A 21,552-nucleotide genomic window follows, 5' to 3' on the forward strand; every position below is an offset into this window, starting at 1 on the left:
GCTTTCCAAAACCACAGAGGGCGTGGGCTTAGTTCAGAAGCCTTCTGAGTGGATTCTGCATGGTGGCAAATGTGCGGACGGACACAGGCAGCCACGGGCAGGTGTTAGGAAACCCAGCATCACGAGGGCAGAAGTGAAGGCCAGGGGTGAAGACGGGGAGACCCTGCCCACGGTGGAGGAGTGCACTGGGGTCGCTGGAAATGCAAGGCCAACCTGGAGGGCCCCTGGTTCACCCCTCGCCTGAAGGGAGGGAGGGGTGCCCCTGGCACAGCTCATGCTCAAAGCAAAAAATCTGGATGCCAGGGACTCAGACTTTGAAGGGGAAATGGACAAGATGGGAGACAGGGCAATGAGACACAGAGACAATCTCCACAGTATGCTAACACTAGGGAGGACAGGGTCTCAGATGTGACCACTGGGGACACAGCAGATGAGGAAATCAGAGGCCAGACTCATTTGTGTAGTCATCATCATGATCCAAAGCCTGCCCGTGGCTTTTCTCCAGAAACTACAGATAGAAGCCACATGCTGGAAAACTGTACTCTGCAAGGCCAATGCTAAGGCCCAGGTGAAGCAGCACCATTTCCTAGCTGGGGCCAAGCGACCCCATTCAAATCTTCTCCGTCACAAAGAGGAAAGCCAGGCGCGCTGGGAAGCCAGAGCCTGAGCTGGAGGTCCCCCAGCTGTGCTGTTACTCCTGTGAGGTAACGAGCATCCCAGGCTCCGTGGAGGCCTGGGGACCAAGAGAGGCGTGGAGGCCTTCTGTTCCTCACATCCCTGTCATGAACTCCCGCCTCCAAAAGCAATCTGGAGAAGTCTTTGCAAGGACTTCAGACCTATAGTCCACCTGAGAAGGAAAGGCCCAAGAACAGAAATATCCAATCACGTAAGTTTAACTGGGCAGTGGCGACCTCTCCATAGCCACTGAATAGGAGGCCTCTGAAATGCAGAAATACTTGTAGGATGTTAACAAAGCTCGGAGAGGATCAGAGGAGAAAACGTTGAGAATGAGCTCCTAGGCGTGGGTCAACTACCTTCAGCAAGGTAAAAATAAAGGGAAAACTGAGAACTCACTATTACTTCCCTTTCCTAGAACCATTTACGATACCATGGCGCATAGCTTCCTGGAAAATACAAGACATTCAACTGAAAAACGGTATCAATTTATCTAAATTCAACAGAGAAGCTGTCATGAAATAAAAATCTAAAAGATAATTACCAAAGGAGAAATATTTACGAAAGGAAAAAATAAGCCAATCACAACAACAAAGTGACACAAAACACCTAGGAAGGTTCCCGAAATTCTCTATTTAAGAAAAACTATAAAACCTCATTAATAATAACTGGAAAGACATCCTATGCTCCTAAATGACAACTAGGAATATTGCTAAGATATCATCATACTCTAGGTTAGGGTTAAATTTTAATCAATATCCCAATGGGGCTTTATTTCTCCATAAGTTGGAAAATTATTTTCAAATCATTTAACAGAGGAAAATGTGAATATAACGGATGCATTTATAGGATACTGATCCTTTTAAATTAGTTTGCACACATGCAAACAAAAATGATATAAGCCCATCCTTTTAGGTGATAATTATATTTCTAAGAAACCTCACATTATCAAAAATTATTCTATCAAAATAATCATTTCAATTAGAAAAGGAAAATTAAATCTAGTAGTAGTAATAACATTATTTTCCCATAGAAATTTCAAGGATAAAGGAGTTAAAATAACAGGCAATCAAAACTATGAACATCAGCAAAAGACAAAGAAACGCTTCCTTATTTGCCTTTTACTCCAGAAGTCTCAGGGCCAGAGCCCCCTCAGCCACATCCGACATTGACCTCGCAGTTTTCAGTGCAACATGAATCACAAACATAAACCGAAGACGGCAGCCAGATACTGCAACAAAAGCAGGTTTGAGATCCCCCCTCTGTTCAGTTCCAACAGTTTTTCCATTTAAGAGAGAGGCTTTCGGGGCGTCTGGGTGGCTCAGTTGGTTAAGCGTCAACTCTTGATTTCAGCTCAGGTCATGATCTCACGGGGGTTCGAGCCCCGCATCGGGCTCTGTGCTGATGGTGCAGAGCCTGCGTGGGATTCTGTCTCCCCCTCTCTCTGCCTCTCTCTCTCTCTCTCTCTCTCAAAAACAAATATTTAAGAGAACGGCTTTCTCCTTAGAAGCAACCATGTCATCCAAGCAAAGCAAATCTTGGTTCTTAACTGTTTCTACACCCAAGAGTGTGAGGAGAATTCACTGACAGAAGACATGCCTTTAGAATAACCAAAATATCTGTATTGTTGGCTTCTGAGCTTTGCAAATACGTGAATTTTTTTGTTGTTCTTTGTAATTTCTTTTTTTTTTTTTTTAATTTTTTTTTTTTTTCAACGTTTATTTATTTTTGGGACAGAGAGAGACAGAGCTTGAACGGGCGAGGGGCAGAGAGAGAGGGAGACACAGAATCGGAAACAGGCTCCAGGCTCTGAGCCATCAGCCCAGAGCCCGACGCGGGGCTCGAACTCCCGGACCGCGAGATCGTGACCTGGCTGAAGTCGGACGCTTAACCGACTGCGCCACCCAGGCGCCCCTTTGTAATTTCTTATAATTCTTCAGTAAACATATATGTCTACAATCATACAGAAAAATTATTTTTAAATAGGGAAAGCAGTATTTAAAAGGAATCTTTAGTTCTACTGCCTTATAGTAACAATTATTTTCCTTTACAGCATTTTCTTCTGATCTTTATTAAATGTAGTTTTTACGCTGTCATGTATACAGTGTCTAAATAATTTTTGGTTTTATGTTTTTATTTACATTTTATAAGCACTGTCACCCTGCCATAATCTTCGTAATTAATATTTGAATACTCTGAATAATATCCCAACAGAATGATGTAATCTAAGCTAAAGATTTCTCTCCAGTTGGGCATTTACGTGTCTTTTTCTTCAACAAAGCTGGTGAAAAATCTTTGCGTATATAGTGTTCTTAATGCTGCCGAATTCTTCTATTGGGATAATTTCCCAGAAATGAGATCATTAGCTCAAAGGGTATGAACATTTTTATATGTCTTGGCAGGCATTACGGCATCTTTCAAAAGGACCGTCCCAGCCTGATACTATGCTCTAGGATGAATAAGGCTTTCTGTTTCTACTGCTACACCAGCATGGGCTTTGATCATTTTTAAGTTTACTTTTACTGACTTAGTACAGATAAAACATTACCTTAATATTGCTCTAATCTGCATTCTTTCATAACTAGATTAAAACGATTCTTTCCCTACACTTGCTTTTTACTTCTAGTCACATTCAAATCTACATTGGGAAAGCTCGTTCTCAGACCAGACCGAACACTGTGCAATGCGAACGGACAAGGCATGGGGTAAGTTACACAGGACTTGGAAACACGCATCAGTATTCAAACTGGCAGATCAGGGATCCGAACTTGGCTCCAGCACGTCCTAACCATCTGACCTTGACTCACTCTAACATGGGAGGACAGCTACCCCCAGGTGGGTGCTACGAGGACCGAGATACACGTTGCTGGTTTCCAATCACAGTATACACATCACCTCTAAGGCCTCAAAATTCCTGAAGCCAGATTTAAGAAACAAAACAAATGAGCCAAGGAAGGAAAACAAGAGAGGGACAGGCTAAGCAAGAAACAGACTCTTGTTAACTACAGGGAACACGCCGACGGTTACCAGAAGGGAGGTGGGTGGGGAGACGGGTGAAACAGGTGATGGGGATTAAGGAGGGCACTCGAGGCGAGGCGCACAGGGTGATGTACGGAATTGCCGAATCACTACATGGTACATCTAACACGAATGTAACACCGTATGTTAACTATACTGGAATTTAAAATTTTTAAAAATTACTTAGCCCAGGTCTCACCCCAGACCACACAAGCCAGGAACCGAAAGGGTGGAGTCCAGGGCTGTGCATGGTTTTTAAAAGCCCCGGCAGAGACCCCTTCTCCATGGAGGCTGCTGGCTACACACAGACTGGCTACAAACACTGCTGGCTACACACAGACACGCTGCTGGCAAAGCACACGACACTGCATTCCCATTCTGAGCTGACCTTGCTGCCTGCTTCACTGAGAAAACACAAGCAGTTACAGACTCGCCCCAGAACACCGCCCAGCGTGCCTCTGGATCTGCACGCTTCCAACTTCGCTCCCGCAGTGTGAGCACACGGCCACCCCCCCCCAACCTGCACACTGATTGCTGGCCCTCCCCACTTACAAGGTCACAGAGCTAGCAAACACCCCCTTTCCCTGGTGCATTAATTCCTCTCTCTTTCTCTACCAGATCAATCCCATCGGCTTGCAAAGACATATCATCACATTATCCGTCTACACACACACACGCGTGCGCCCTTTCTTAACCCCCTACCCATCTCTGGTTTCCACACTATTCCTCTGTTCCCCTTTAAAGCAAAACTCCTCAAAAAAGGTTGTTTACACCTGCTGCCTCCAATTCTCCTATTCTCTCTTGAACCCACTCCAATTAAGCTTTCATCTCCTTGGAAACAGTACAGCAAGATCATCAACTACCCCAGTTCTAAATCCAGTGACAAATTCTTTGTCTCATCCTACTTGATCTAACCACAGCTCTTTAAAATAGCTCATCGGGCCCTTCTTGCTTGTTCTTCACTTGGCTTCCCAGTGAAACCCGTCTTCTGGTTCCTCTCCTACAAACAGGCTGTTCCTCCTCGAACTCTTCTCATGGGGTCTCCTCCTCTCCCCAGCCTTGAGCACTGCAGCTCCAAGATGCACTTGGTCCTGGGACTTCTGCTCTACAGTCATTCCTTTGGAGACACAGTCTCCCTGCTTTAAATCCCACCTATGTACAAATTATTCCCAAGTACTGTACATGCAACATGTTTATGTTGAACGGTGTGTGTGACCTGTGTTTTTATTTCTTACTCCTTGTGCACCCTAAAAATACACATTGCACAAGGACAGGGACTAGGTTTTATGCCCTGCTATCTTCCTAGGGCCTGGCACACACCAGGGCCTCAAGATGCACTTGAAAGAATTAAAGCCAGTATCTGCCTCCATCAACTAATAACAGATGTCTATACCAATTTCTTACAGAACACTTAGATAACAAAAAGAAAAAAAGCTCCTAGAAATAAGACTCAATAGAGAGTCTGGAGAATAAATACAGGTGTAGAAATCTCACACTGAGCACAGCAAAATGCTAGGGCTGAAAAAAACAGGAAAGAAAAGAAAATTAGGCAATCTTTCCAAAACATGCAATATCTGAACACCACATGTGCGAAAAGAGAAGATAAAAACATTCAAGAAAACTTGCTGCAACTGTGGCCTCAAGTTTCCCAAATCAAAAGAGACCACTGGGTGCACCCCATGAGAGATGACTCATCATCAAGAGATTTCAGAACACCATGGACAGAGAAGATCCAAGAAGCATCCAGAAAGTAGGAAAATAAATAGGTTTCACAATAAAGAACGAAGGGTTAGAACAGCCCTAGTGGAAACCAGAAGACCATGTTTTCAAAGCAAAGGGGAAAGAATTTCAAGCTTCTATCCTATACCCCCGTCCAACTGTCGATTAGTATAAAAGTAGAATATAACCATTTTCAGACACATACGGTTTAAAAAATTTTACCGCCATGTTTTCTTTCTTAGGAAGGTAACAGAGAATGCACTTCACCACAGGAGAGCTCAAACCAAGAATGAGGCAGGGGCACCCAGGTGGCTCAGTCGGTTGAACGTCCAACTTCGGCTCAGGTCATGATCTCCCAGTCTGTGAGTTAGAGCCCCGCATCGGGCTCTGTCCTTACAGCTCCGTGCCTGGAGCCTGCTTTGGATTCTGTGTCTCCCTCTTTTTCTGCCCCTCTCCTGCTCGCACTCTCTCTCTCTCTCTCTCTCTCTCAAAAATAAATAAACATTAAAAAAAGTCTTAATTAAAAAAAAAAAAAGAATGAGGCAATTAGGAGATCTAAAAATCTAAGGGAGGAGTAAGAGGAATACCCAGGAGGACGGCGAGGGACGCTTCACAGGGCCAGCTGTCAGTCAGACTACGACCTTCCCAGACTGTGTCAGAAGACCTGAAGACAGCATTCCTCAATAAATTTAAATGACCACCTTCTGACTGTGTTTGGATACACTGGATACTGGAAATTTACACAACTAGAGGATATTTTGAAAATAAACTGTATGAGAAACAAAGCAGACGGAAAGTACTGATTTCACGGAAAGCAAACAGGGTGCAGGAAAGAAAAGGAACTGTCGCATACGACCACATGTCTGGGCTTGTACGTTGCTTAGTGATGTGAGCACCGAAAATAGTCACGACTAAAATTAACCGTAGTGGGAGGATGGGGGGGGGGATACAAGTAAAGATGTGTGAAGTGGGGGTACAGAGGATAGTAAAAACGCCAAACTCATCCCCACTATAGAGAGGCAATAAATAATACCTAAAACTGGGATTTGAAGACAAGGAGGGAACTGCTGTGAGTCTCAGATAAAAGCTGACATGGTTGCCGCTGGGGGGCTAGAGGGCTGGAGGCTTCTGGGTTTTAGAAAAACCCACACAGCGGTAGTTGCCTCTGTAACTACCTACATAGACATCTTAGGTAAAAATAAAAACAATGCCAGAAGGTCTCACCACACTGAACTGGCAGGGGAAGAGGCCTGGATAACAACTTTGCAAAAGGATGACTTAACGGTACGTGTCCAAATGTTAAACATCCGCACATCCGAGGACAACCATTTCCCAGAGGAAATAGCTGAATGAATTCGGGAATTTGCCGGCCACGTTCCTTTCACTAAAAAATTAGAAACAACTGTAATGTCATTCAATATCAGACTAAGGAAAACACACAATCCTGGAATCTAACGCAACCATCAGAGACGGAGTTATAACTCGTATTTACCAAGACAGGAAGATGCCGATATTCTGCCGAGTCGGGGGAAGGTTCCAGAACGGCAGGTGTAAATTCACTTATATAAAATGTTTAATTCTCGAGAACTTCTCCTCTTTCCCTAAATGGTCCCATGGCTTTCTCGTTTAGTTCAGGTTTTTAATGTGTTTCCTCTTCAGAAGGACTTTCTGAGGTGGCTTTTTGTAAAACAGCCAACTCTTCCCCGGATAGCCTTACCCTGGGTTCTTTCACCCGACCATTTAGCAAAGAGGCCGGTGAATGACACCAGATCCGGGCTCAAATCCTAGCACCAGCCACCTGTGTGACAACAGGGACTCAAGCGCTTTGGTTTCCTCACGTGGAATACGAAAAAAATAATAAAACGTAGCCAACACTTCTATGCTGGGGCAAAAAGCTGATTTAACGTGCGTAGCATGCCTGCTTGGTAGGAGTCAAGGTTCGATACATGTCCATTACCAAAATCATCTCTTTTGCACTCTTCTGGATTATTTGAATTTTTCTCCTAGTGAAAACATATCTTTTGGACAAAATCAGTAACACTTTAGTCACAAACAATTTTACTCTAAAACTACAAAAAGCAGAGAAAGGAAAGAAAAAGGGCATATAATTCCACTACTCGTCAGTCATACAAAATAAGAAGTCAGTGTGCCCCGATCTGAAACCATGCCTACCCTCCAGTTAACTGGCATTTTTTTCCCTCAGCTTATACAGACACACATGTATCCACGTAAGTCTTGTTTTATTAAATAAAACCGGGATCATGCTGCCTTTTTTCCCCATTTTTCGATATATTGTAGACCTGGTTCCACACCTCTTCCTGTTTAGCCGGTACACAGTGCTCTGTGCGGCATCCTTTATTCATGGACTGTCAGACTCTTTGCCAGTTTCTCCGACCATAACACCACGAGGAGCCTGAACACGTACCTTCACGTATCGACCTATTATGACATTCCTGGGGTCGGGTGGGGGAGGGGGGCTGACTCACAAGGGATGGAATTTTTTTTCATTGTTTTTAAAAAATACTGAAGGGGGGCGCCTGGGTGGCGCAGTCGGTTAAGCGTCCGACTTCAGCCAGGTCACGATCTCGCGGTCCTTGAGTTCGAGCCCCGCGTCGGGCTCTGGGCTGACGGCTCAGAGCCTGGAGCCTGTTTCCGATGCTGTGTCTCCCTCTCTCTCTGCCCCTCCCCCATTCATGCTCTGTGTCTCTCTGTCCCAAAAATAAATAAAAAACGTTGAAAAAAATTTTTTTTTTAAAAATTAAAAAAAATAAAAAATACTGAAGAGACACAAAAATGGTTCTAAAAGTCACGTGAGGTATAAAGCATCAATACAACATAATCACTGCACACCCTTTGCTCGCTTGACATTATGTTTCAAGTTTGCCACTGCCCCTCCCTGATACCGTGGCAGGGACATGACGAGAGGAGCCATTTGACAACATGATCCCGGTTTTATTTAATAAAACAAGACTTATGTGGATACATGTATGCCTGTATAAGCTGAGGAAAAAAACGCCAGTTAACTGGAGGGTAGGCGTGGTTTCAGATCGGGACACACTGACTTCTTATTTTGTATGACTGACGAGTAGTGGAATTATATGTTCATTTTCTTTCCTTTCTCTGCTTTTTGTAGTTTTAGAGTAAAATTGTTTGTGACTAAAGTGTTACTGATTTTGTCCAAAAGATATGTTTTCACTAGGAGAAAAATTCAAGTAATCCAGAAGAGTGCAAAAGAGATTTTTCTCTTTGATTAAAAAAATAAATATCCTATTAATGCTTCATTTTTTATTTCCTTAATCATTACAAAGTATAGTATCTTCTCCTAGATTTATTAGCTCTTTGCTTTTCTTTTTCTATAAACTGCTTTTCACTTCCTTTGTCTAGACTTCTTTTGGCTTGATTTGGGTGTTTTATTTTCCAATTTACAGAAACGCTGCATGTTGGGGATGTTAACCCACTGCTACCACTCATGTTGCAGATGGTACCATGTCCTTCACCCCAGAAAGTTAAACATTTTCAGGTGGATACCTCTATTAATTTTCCTCCTGGCTTCCCAAGTTTAGATGGGTAATTGCCCATATACTCCTCAGAATTTTGTTTTTTCCGTTAAGATCGTTAACTGACGTAGGCTGCATTTTAGGATACGGTGGGAAACAGGGCTCTACTTTATTTTCTTCCAAACGCACAGCCAGTCGGTCTAATAGCATTCACTGAATAATACTTTCCTCAACTGATACAATGACTTCAGAATATATCAGATTTTCCTATTTGTAGCGACGAGTATCTGTACACGTGCATGACATGTGTATCTACCCGTGCACACCCACATGGTACTTATGGTGTTCTGGACTCTACTGTCTTCTGCTGCTTGGTCTAGCCCGTGTAACGCGATGGAGCTCAGTCAAAAGTCCTCACTCACCTGCCCTTCTTCATCAAACGCCATGACCACCACAGCAGCTCCAAACTTCTTAATCTTTCTAGCCTTCTCCAGGAAGTCGCCCTCGCCCTCCTTCAGACTAATGCTATTGACAATGCACTTCCCTTGGCAGCATTTCAGCCCGGCTTCAATCACAGCAAAATTGGAGGAGTCGATGCACAAGGGCACCTGAGAACAGAAGGGCAAGAAAAGTCACAGAAAAATTACAAGTCACTACAAACTCCCACCCAAGGGCTCCCAAATATTCCTTATTTCTTATTTAGGAAAACAACAAACAAATAATAGTAGTGTGGAAGAAAGAGGATTTTAAGGTACTCATTCTTAAAGCCCAAAATACTTGGGAGTAATTCCAGTCTTACAAGAGACCCCACGTAGGAACCAGAAATTTATAAATCAAAGATCACGACTAACCACTGGAATGAAACCACTGAGGTCAGCTCACCGGCTTCATTTCCAGGTTACACTTTCGAGTGCCTAAACTAAATCTCCAACAGGATTCAGAACATCCCTGATCTGACTCTGGGCTTAATGCTCAGCCTTGTACACCCTTGGGAACAGCCTTCCAGCCAAGTTATTCAAATTCAATCTTCCCTTTAGAAAATCAAGTTCTTGGGGTGCCCGGGTGGCTCAGTCGGTTAAGCATCTGACTTCAGTTCAGGTCATGATCTTATGGTCCTTGAGTCTGAGCCCCACATCGGGCTCTGCAATGACAGTTCTGAGCCTGGAGCCTGCTTCGGATTCTGTGTCTCCCTCTCTCTCCGTCCCCTCCCATGCTTACACCCTGACTCATTCTCACAAATAAATAAACATTAAAATTTTTTTAAAAAAGAGAAAGAAAAGAAAATCAATTTCCTGACTGGGGGCGGGGGTGTCTAGAAGAGTTTTAGAAGTAGAAGCGTTTTACTATTAGAAAGGGAAAGATGTAATATTTAATAAAAGCATATAACTAAAATAAAGGACAAAACTGGAACGCACAGATGAGAACGGGTTCATTTTTAACAGTCTCTGTGCATTCATGCCTCTGTTCCAGGAAAAGTAAAAGTAGGTAAGGGTTCCAAGGCAGGACTAGCTTCAAGCAAAGAAATGAAAGAGGGCAGCTGATCTAAGCTCCATTACTTAAAGTGACGCCCACGTCAGGCCCCGTGCTAGACTGGGGGGCACTGATGGAGCAGGAGGCTCCCGGGCTTCCCCAAGCTTGTTAAGATAAACGACTAGACACACAGTGCCATGAAGTGTGGGTAACGCGGGGGCAGGTGAGCAGCATGTCTCGGGGGCACCTCGCCCCACCTAGGGCAGAGAGAGAGCAGGGCAGGAGGACGCAGGGAAGGTTCCCAGGGCAGTCGGCTCGTCCGTAGGCCACTCTTCCAAAGCAGAGCATGATGGAACGAGGGAGCCATCGACTCTGCTCTTTCTTACCACACTGGCAATGACAGGTTTGCTAGGAAAGGGGTCAGGCACCAGTGACGATACCAGGCCCACGTTCTAAACCGCTGGCTAAGTTTGGTGTCCCAGCTGTGCTGGTAAATATGGGCTAGTCACACGTTTTTATGCTCGACTCCAGTTGTTCATAATTTGGTCTCAAGTAAATTGTGGTAGGAGGTCAAAACCAGGAGAGATCAAGACAAAGTTACTGGAGAAATCAGAACAGTGATTCATAAGGTCTTCGGTTACTTAAGGCTGTTCCTTGTTGAGGCACTCCTATGTTCACGATTCACGAGTCAGACAAAGCAGCGGAAAGAAACGCGGGTCAACAGTCAGCGGACTTGCCTGGGACCGTGAGGAGAGTCTTCCGACCCCAGTAGGGCCCCCTTCCCACCGCTCAGCAGATAAAAAGCTGCTCCCCCTCTCATTCTGATGGACTTGGAACAAGTCATTTGGTTTCTCCGCACCTTAAATTCTCAAAATATTTACTCCCAGAGGAGTGACAGGGCTTTTGACTGAGGAGTTTTAAGACACAAATGAAAGACGGGTCGATGTAATTCACTGCTTACCACAAGATGTCTAACTTAAGCGTTTGCCATGGGCCTAATGAAAGGCAGACAGCCTCGTCCCTCAAAGCACTAGGAAGTTTCCTTTAAGAACTTCACAAATCACTTCTCACCACAAATTCAATGGTAGAAAATGAAGTAAAATTTTTAAAGATTTTAGAATCCATCTAAAAAATATTTTTAAAACTGGACACAATTAACTTTCATCTTTTAAAGAACAAATGTAAAAGCTCACATAGAATGCTTCAATTTAATCTTGTTCTATAATTTTGTTTACTCTGATAAGCCCAAACGGGTCTCTTCTTCCTGAAATAAAGAAGAACTGATGAGCGGCCCTGTGTTAGAAATGGAACCAATGACTTGGTAAAAGCGGGTAATTGCATCCTTCGGAGACACGGTAAGCAGGTTCCTAGGCCATCCAGACATCAGAGGAAACTCAATTCTTGTGAGCAATTCCAGAAGCCTTGGAAACAGCCGAGCTGAGGTCACAGCTCTCTCTGGTTTATATCAAAAGGCTGCCATTAAAGGAGAAACTGACAATCAGAAACTGTTGGGTGTTCACCGTAAGAAACCAGAAAACCAGTGTATGAGAGGACAGACCCATGGGACAATTGACGAGGTTAAATGAGTGACAGAGTGAGGGCAGGTGAACTCCCTTGGGGAATAAACATTTTGTACAACCTTGGCAATGTCAGGCTCAGAAGCAATAAAGTTGCAAAATCTGGTCATTGCACTTGTACCATCCAGCATCCCATCATCCATGTTGATATCCAACACCTGGGCTCCCATTTCCACCTGCACTTTGGCAATGCTCAGAGCTTCCTGAGGAAAGAATGCCAGAGGAGGCAGCATTAGGAGAGGGCGACCCGAGAGAAGGCAGGCCAAAGTCATCCCTACCTTCCCGGCAGTCCTTCCAAATCAGACTAGACTGGCCAGCCACCCCAACCCTGGGCCCGCTCTCCTCCCACCAATCATCACAGACGGACGACTGACCCTTCTTTAACATCTCCTCCATCACATCATTTCATCACTCGGAATCCACCAAGGCGCTGTTTTTCCTGCCATAGAGAAGCTACACTCCCCAGCCTGGTGTCCCAGGCCCGCCATGACCTGGCCCTGTCTTCTTACCTAACTGAACTCCCCATTCCTCCCCTCCTGGTTCCCTTCACCCAGCCACGTCTTTTCCACTTCCGAGTCACAGGTCACATTGTCCCCCTGCTTGAAATACAATCTCCTTGGGGCGCCTGGGTGGCGCAGTCGGTTAAGCGTCCGTCTTCAGCCAGGTCACGATCTTGCGGTCTGTGAGTTCGAGCCCCGTGTCGGGCTCTGGGCTGATGGCTCAGAGCCTGGAGCCTGTTTCTGATTCTGTGTCTCCCTCTCTCTCTGCCCTTCCCCCGTTCATGCTCTGTCTCTCTCTATCCCAAAAATAAATAAACGTTGAAAAAAAAAATTTTTTTAAAAAAGAAATACAATCTCCTTCCCTTCTATACCGTTTAGGACCCAGCTCAAGCCCCATCTCCTCCAAAAGAAGTCCTCAGAGACACCATCCAAAACTTCTGTTACTCTTCAGTGTTTGCCAAGACATGCAAAGCATGTTGCCGGCTATTGGTAAGAGTTACATGAAATAGGAGTTAAATAAAACTCAGCAGATTTTTATACTGGAAGTCTTTTCAAATCCTGTAATACACTATTACGCACTGCAAATATCCAAGAACAGGATATAATACGCGGCATTTCCCATTTACAACCATTTAAGGAATATCTTGTAGGATCAGTGTTCCAGAGAACATCCTTCAGGTGGGAAACACTGCTTATTCCACAACGCTCTGCCGCCTCCCAACTTCTGTGACAGCTGTGATCATTATGGCATGGTTTACAACATCATCCTGTCCTCGTGATTTCAGGAGTATCAGCTTATTCCTCAAAATAGAGCGTTAAGTGTTTAGGACTCTAGAAAGGTCCTGCTTTCCTGCTCTCCTCTGAACAATGCTGGGCAAAATATACACGTTCTATAAATGCTAATTGATAAAACAGAGTTTATTTTGGGTCTTCACAGTCCACTTCATAACACAGTAAAATAAGTAAGGATAAAATCAACGGTAGCTTCTGATGTTGTCCTAATTTTTCCCTGGCTTAAGCAAGCCACATAGAAACTGTCAAGCCATCACTATGATAGAGCAGACATGGGAGCCTCTGGCATTACCCGAGGAAAGACCATTCGTGATGACCCAAGGTTACACGGGAAAAAGACGACAACAAAATTCAAAATCAAAACCAAAAAGTGTTTTCCAGCACGCGTCCCCATCCCTATCCTGGAAGGGCTCGCACCTGGCCGGGGGCGGACGACACCGGCCCACAGAACAGCTGGCAGTGCTGCCCCACTTGGGGTGAGTCCAGCGCCGAGGCTGCACGAGCAGCAGGGAAGGGCCAGGTCTCTGCGGACTGAAATGGAGGAAGCCACCCAAGAGGGAGAGTCTTCGGCTGGCCCCTGGGGGACAGACTGGGGGAAGCAGAGAGGAGACGGGGGCAACCTGGCAAGACTGGCGATCAAGAGAGTCGGACAGCAGAGATGCCAACACCCTGCCTCTCTATTCCAGAAGAGTCATGGAGTGAGAGCGTGGAGGTCCGAGTCTCCCACACGGGCTCACTATGATGAAGTCATGTGTACAAGGTGAGCAACACTCAGCACTGGGGTTTCTTTTAGGCCAGTGCTCTTCCCAGCAAACCGCAAAGCCTTGAGGGATCATTACTTCAAGGGAAATTAGAATCAAATAAGGAGTCACCCCTACTGATCCCATTCCAGCCTCCACCACCTCCTCGTCCTGTGGACTCTAGGCAGAGACAGCAGAGAACACTGGGGGTCTATCACTTACTTGACGGAAAACAACAGGCAAGTAGTTTAACTTGCCCCAAAGGCCCATCGGGAAGATGGGGATAATAATAATACCCATCTCACAGGTCTGTGTGGGTTCAACAGTGACGTAAAGTGCTGAGCACCACGACTGGCCCATAGTAAGACCTTACTAAATGCTAGACACTATTTAAAAAAAAATTTTTTTAATGTTTGTTTATTTTTGAGAGACAGAGAAAGTGCGCACAAGCGGGGGAGGGGCAGAGAGAGAGGGAGACACAGAATCCAAAGCAGGCTCCAGGCTCCAAGCTGTCAGCACAGAGCCCGATGCAGGGCTCGAACTCACGAACCGTGAGATCATGACCTGAGCTGAAGTCAGACTTAACCGACTGGGGCACCCAGGCGCCCCTAAATGCTAGACACTGTTACCCCCATCTGCTTACATCTTCCTAAAACGCCCTCTGTTCTCCGTGTCAAATCTGTCAAATCTGAGGGCTGAAAGGGATGCTACAGAATGACCCTAAGAATCAAAACATAAATAGAAACATGGCCAATGGAAGAACGCCATAGAACCACAAAGGCTCATGAGGATTTTAGAGGGGAACAGACATGTAAAAAAAAAAAAAGGCACGGCATGGGGGAGGGAGGGGCAGGGCAGAAGCAAGCCTCCTGGAGTATTCAAATGACAGACCAGGATATGAGGGAGGTCTGGTGCCTGCATGGAGAGAACTGAATAGTGGCCTAAGGAGTTTGGATTTTATCCCATCTGCAAAAAAATGTCACCCTGTGGCAGCTTCTGGCCTGGGGTGACAGAAGCACACAGTGGCAGCGAGCAGCAGCAGGAGCACAGGGAAAAAGACTGACACGATGGCCAGGAACCGGCTAAGAGGCTCGGCTGGAGGGCCGCAAAGGATGACAGACGGGCCCTTTCTCGGTGAGTACAACCAAGTCCGGTTTGATACTGGTTTCTGGAAGACCTACTTCCTAAAGCACGCAAAACCTCAGTGACAGCTGATGATAAGATAAATCAGACTAAACTCCTCCAATTTTAACTTCTGATTTTAATAAGAAAAAAAAAAAATCTATCCAGGTGCTTAGGGGAGGCAGTTTTGGGATCAGATTTTGCTTACGCACGGGATGACTGAGCCTGAAAATACTGTGGCTAAACTATCATGTAAACTTTCCAAGACAGAGGCCTAGTCCTTCTTTTCTGTTTGCTTGTCTGTGTCAGTCCAGAGCCAGCAGAATCAGAAACACTACGAGTCACTTGGTTGATGTGGTTATGAGGAAGTGGATAGGAATTTTCTCGGCTTCCTCTTTCTCTAGAAGGATTTGTGAGAAGCCAAAATGAAGAGTACCCTCAAATTTTTAAATTTATCTCACAATTAACAGAAAAGGTGGGAACCGGGATCCCTCCCATCTCACCCCACTTCACATCCCCAGTGAGGTTCTTTTCAATCAACGTTAGTAAGAACGGCTTCGGTCTCCTGAAGCCTCCCCTCCCAGCTGCCCAGCCCGCTGCTAACACGCATGACCGTTCTCCTCACAGTCCCCACCGCGCTGCAAATCACTCTCTCAGAGGCAGAGCGGTTTCACTGACACGCCGTCTAGCCGACGACATGGCAGATGCCTCAAGGGTCTTACTAAGATGCTCACTTCATAGTTTCCTGCCATGATGAGTTTAGCAAACCTCCTGGATCCTGCCACGTTACAGCGCTCTCCAATGTTAACAAAGTTGGTGTACGGTCCGATCCTGAAGGGCTCTAGACCTTAAAAGGAGAAGCATTTTGAGAATTTTCTGGAAATTCACATGATGATATGAGACAGACAGAAAACAAGTGCTTTCATGAGAAAGAAAAGAAGTTTTGGCAGCACAGCGCATCTGGCTACACAGGACGCCTAACGCGGGGTGAGGAAGGACCACGGCCTTCTTCCCCCAGAAATCTTTAAACATGACAAAGGCTGTATGTTACAGCTGCACTTACAACCACAACTCTCAAAAGAAGTATTTCAGGGCTTTTCAGTTCAAAATTTTTCTAAGGAACTGCATCATACCAGCTTTGATAAACAAGGAAAAATTATCATCATACCCCTATTTCACCAAGAGTGTGGGGCCAAGGCTGGGAGGTCAGGAGCCAAAGGACTGCTCGCAGCTGGCCACTTGGAGATCAGCGGGAACCCAGCCGGGGCAAGCTTCCTTCATCCCCCCAGCAGCGTGCTCAGAACTCTACCTGCTGTCTTTGACCCAGAGGCCAAGAGCCCGGGACCAGCAAGGTCGGACTGGGTCACCAGGAAGGACCCAGGATGAGCCCTGGGAGACCGGAGTCGCCACGGCACACCCTCCACTCGTGAGCGGACTCTGGGAAATGCAACTCGGGCTGTCTGCACCTCTTGCCTTATTTGCCAAGGGGACGTAACATCTCCCCTGGTACGGGCCACGTTAGGGGCAAATACCAGCTTTACAATTAGGAACACATTAACCGAGGTAAAAAGCAACAGGCGGTGCAAAGTTATCACTACAGAAAACGCTGTTATCTGTTTCTGTTCTAATGATATTTAAAGCACGAGGAGACAGGGTCTGGCAGGATCTGGGGACGGCCAGCCCCGGGTTCCAAGCCCCGTCCAGCTATTTCAGCACACAGACCAGGGCCGCTTCTTTTGTGGCCTCTGATTTTATAAAAGAGAGACATAAAAGGATGTTTTTTCACACTTTTTTCATACATTTCATAGCAATACTGTAAAAACGAGACTAGATAATACTGATAAGCAAAAAATTAGCATCTGCAGTCATCGCTGTTGTTGTTAATGAGAGAAAATGGCTTTTGCGTCCTTTGCCAAAGCACTGGTTGAAAAGGAACAAGATATCAGGGAGAGGAAAATAATGAATACAAGATGAGTAATTATGAAGGTCTTCCAGACTGGTTAACAGACTGGGGAGACATCCCTTCCCAGTTCTGTCTTGATTTCTTCCCACTGGTAGTGACTCTCCACGTGAACCTCGGGGTACCCCTGATCCGGAGGCAGACGCCAAGGTTCGCAGGGCAGGCAAACAGGGGTGCCAACATTTATGTGCTGAGGGGGACCCTGCGTCATCACCCTACAAGCATTGTATACAAAGTGCTTCTCAACTATTATCAATGTGAGGTATCTGACATAAAAGCTACATTTTTCTTACGTCTGCAATCTATAAAAGAACCATTTAAAGGAGTGTGTTGGATGTCATTCTTTTAAGATCTGATTGAAGGTGATTTTTAAAAGCAATTTAGAAATAGCATTGGAAATTCAAATTGGAAGAAGAGGCTTCTTTGATTCTTCCACATAAATTCTTTTTAAAAATCCTATCTAAAAGGTTCTCTTGTTTCAATCTTGGCAAAGTCAATCAGTAGTCTTAAGATTTAAGGATGAAATCAACTATCCTACCACACCTCTCCCTGGCAGAAGCCACGTTCGGGGGTAAGGAGTGTGCCATCACCCCCTAAATCCCACTCCCTCTAGGCCTGCTCTCCGTCTTCTGGAAAATGAACAGAAAGCCAGGAAGACTGCAGAGGGTTTTTAACCCAACTTCACACTCACTCACTGGGATGAATTCTATGAAATATGTTCTGACTGAGAAAAGGAGGTGCTGCTTTTGCTGTCCTTAGATTTTATTTCAACTTCCTTAGAGGAACATAAGGAACACACATATTTCAATTTTGAGAAATGTTAAATTCTAAGTTATTAGGGTGCATAATTTCCCACGTGCACTATTTGCAGATTCTCTAAGAATCTGTTATTGTATACATATATCTGTATATCTATAAATACATATACACACACACATTTTTGTTGTTGTTGCTTAAAAATACCATCTAAGAATATGTCATTTTAGTATTGTGGAGAAAATATAAAACTTAAAGTTATTTCTCTAATAGTCGGCATAATGGACTACTTTACTGATGATGTTCCTTATTTGAACATCAAAACTCATTCCAGAAAAGGGAGGCTGCCCACCTAACAGGACTGATGAGCACCCAACAGAACAGTAACTACACCTCTTTGTAAAGTCCTGAACACACAGCAAATGCAGGATCATGGCAAGAATATCATAGAAGCAAACGATTTCCTAGGAAGAGGCTGCCGTCATTACAGACCACTGTTTGTGGCGGTTTGGAACTTTCAATAACTAACGGCAAATCCGACGATTCAAACGGTTAGCCTGTGGCCGAGAGTGTGTTTTCAAAGCGGTGCGTAACAGAGCTGCGACTGTGTGAGTTCTGATTCTGAGCAGAGACCCCACCTGGGCAAACCACCTGTGCCTTCTGCACATTTCCCACCTCTACTCTCCACTAGAAGCCACTTAAATGCCAGAAAACACGCACACCTCTTGACCTAAGAAGCAAGTTACTTGGCACACGTATCACCACCGCTCAGAATAAACGTACGGAATTAACCCACAAGTGGTTTCTGAAATCCTAACAATCGTGTCTCCACCACTTACCAGAGAGTAACATATGCTGTTCAAAAACAGTGGCAGGTGGAACTCTAGGCTTACAGTTCTTCACAGCTTCAGCAATTTCCCTGAGTTAAAAGACAAAACACTACATCCATTAATTCAGAAGAAAATAAATTGAATTAAGCTAATTTCCAGCTATGAAATTAAGTCTATTTAACATAATTATGCACATAATTATGTACCTAATTCCAAACATGCGGCAGCAGCTACGCCTTTCAGTTCTCTCAGCAAGGCCGAAAACGAACGTACAAACTTGAACTTCTCTCTACCTGCCCAGTCTGCTGGGCACTGACTGTACCAGCTTCTGCGCTCAGAGATACAAACTGAGAGACGGATGGGATGGTTTATGCAGATGCCAACAGCAAATCCCCTCCTTCCTTTCCCAAACCCACATGGGGCCTTCCGTCCATGAACCATGTGCTTGCTTCCTGGTAGTTTGACAGAAAAAAGGCTTCCTCGTAGAGGAGGAGCACACAGCAGATGGGGAGCCACGAGTGCAGGCCTGTGTTTTAGGTCTGTTTTCTCTAAGCATAGGCACACAGTAGGGAGGGCATATAGTAAGAAATCACTTAAAACCCCAAAAATAATTACTCTCAAAAATTTGCTTTGATTGTGCACACACTTCTTAACCTTATTGGCTGTAGTAAATCATGTCTTAGATCAACTTGGAAAAATCAGGCTACTCCACTAAATTTATCAGGACCTGTATGAACTGCTCACTCTGCTGACCTAGATTAGTATGCAGATGCCCCAGGAGAAGCAGCAGGAGAGCGTGTGCGTGCACACACACACACACACACACACACACACACAGAGGTGAGTAGACAGAGATAGAAACATATACGCCTACATGTATATACACACAATCACACAGGTATTTTTTTTTTAATGTTATTTTTGAGAGAGAGACAGAGACAGAGTGCGAACGGGGCAGAGACAGAGGGAGACACAGAATCTGAAACAGGCTCCAGGTTCCTGGCTGTCAGCACAGAGCCTGATGTGGGACTCAAACTCACAGACTGTGAGATCCTGACCTAAGCTGAAGTTGGACGCTTAACTGACTGAGCCTCCCAGGCGGCCCACCCCACAGGTATTTTTAAAACAACTCTCTTTCGGGGTGCCTGGGTGACTCTGTCGGTTGAGCATCTGTCTTTGGCTCAGGTCATGATCTCACAGTTCATGAGTTTGAGCCCCACATCAGGCTCCACGCTGACAGTGTGGAGCCTGCTTGGGATTCTCTATCTCCCCCTCTCTCTTGCCCCTCCCCTGTTCATGCTCTCTAAATAAAACTTTAAAAAATAAATGAATAAAAACAAAACAACTCTTTTTAAAAAGGAGAGGATAACCTTAAAAACAAAAGGAAACCGAAAGATATACTATATTCAACTACTGATAGCTTTAAGATATTATTTAAAAGATACTGATAGCTTTAAGATATTATTTAAAAGAGGTTTTAAAAATTACATAGGCTCGGGGCGCCTGGGTGCCTCAGTCAGTTAAGCAGTTAAGCGTCCGACTTCGGCTCGGGTCATCTCACAGTTCGTGGTTCAAGCCCCATGTTGGGCTCTATGCTGACAGCTCGGAGCCTGGAGCCTGCTTCAGATTCTGTGCCTCCCTCTCTCTCTGCCTGTCCCCTGCTCATGCTCTGTCTCTCTCTCAAAAATAAATAAAAACATTTTTTAAAAAAATTTAAAAAAAAATAACAGAGGCTCAAGGGATGCCTGGGTGGCTCAGTAGGATGAGCGTCCAACTTCGGCTCAGGTCATGATCTCATGGTTGAGAGTTCGAGCTCCACGTCAGGCTCTGTGCTAACAGCTCTGAGCCTGGAGCCTGCTTTGGATTCTGTGTCTCCCTCTTTCTCTGCCCCTCCCCTGCTCAATGCTCTGTCTCACTCTATCTCAAAAATAAATACAAACATTAAAAACAAATAAATAAATAAAAATAAAAATTATATAGGCTCTTAACAGAGTCTATCACAGAAGCCAACAAAAAGAGTGAAATGTTAGATACATCAGAACAGCGGACATATCATGTGCACAGACTCAGCACAGTGGGATGACTGGCTCAAAATCGACCGTCACTCTAGGGAAAAAGCAAGTTACAAACAGTCCTAAACTGTATCCTATCTCACTGAACTGCAAGCCTCTTTAAGCCACACACTGGCAAGGACTTGAACACATGCTCTCCTTCACACCCTGTCCCTCAGATGCTCGCTCAACAACACGGGTTAGGCCAATGACCAGGCGACTTCTCTTGACCTCAAGGAGCTTGGTTGTCTTGTCATCTTTTCCTTCCATGAGAGAACTAATGGGGATGTGTGTTTGCCCACAGGAAATATGAGCTGTCCTTCCTTGACTTTCCAAATATTAGTCAGGTATTTATGGATAGAATATCGTGATGGAATTTGCTTTACAATGTTCTAAGGGGAAAAAATTGGGAAATAGATAAAAAAAGAAAGAAAAGCAAAATACTGAAAATTATGGAAACTCTGTGACAGGCACATGGGGATTCATTTTATTAATCTTCTTTTGTTTTTGAAATTTGTCACAGTATAAAGGTATCTTAGTTTGCTGGGGCTGCCATAATGAAATACCACAGACTGAGTAGCTGAAATGGCAGAAATTTTTTTCTCGAAGTTCTAGAAGCTAGAAGTCTGAGAAGAAGGTGTTGGCAGAGCTGGTCGCCTCTCTGGCTCACAGATGTCTTCTTCTCCCTATGTGCTCACAGGGTCCCTTCCTCTGTGAAACTGTGTCCTTATCCCTTCTTACAAAGACACCAGTTATATTGGATTAGGGCCAACCCATATGATCTCATTTCACCTGAATCATCTCTTTGAAGATCCTATCTCCAAATACAGTCACTTCAAAGGAAC

General features: G+C 44.8%; 1 protein-coding gene across 5 annotated transcripts in view; it reads right to left on the reverse strand.

Moving 5' to 3' along the window:
• Window positions 1-21,552, reverse strand: part of MTR (5-methyltetrahydrofolate-homocysteine methyltransferase) — a 132,807-nt gene that overhangs the window by 79,311 nt on the left and 31,944 nt on the right. For all 5 annotated transcript variants that reach the window (XM_047824844.1, XM_047824843.1, XM_047824846.1 and 2 more), the window contains exons 12-15: window positions 18,666-18,745; window positions 15,845-15,957; window positions 12,019-12,159; window positions 9,332-9,517 (exon numbers count right to left, since the gene is read on the reverse strand). In XM_047824844.1, coding sequence (XP_047680800.1) covers window positions 9,332-9,517; window positions 12,019-12,159; window positions 15,845-15,957; window positions 18,666-18,745 — 520 coding nt within the window. The remainder of the gene's footprint in view (window positions 1-9,331; window positions 9,518-12,018; window positions 12,160-15,844; window positions 15,958-18,665; window positions 18,746-21,552) is intronic.

Source organism: Prionailurus viverrinus, chromosome D2 (assembly GCF_022837055.1).
Source record: "Prionailurus viverrinus isolate Anna chromosome D2, UM_Priviv_1.0, whole genome shotgun sequence".
Taxonomy (NCBI): Eukaryota; Metazoa; Chordata; class Mammalia; order Carnivora; family Felidae; genus Prionailurus; species Prionailurus viverrinus.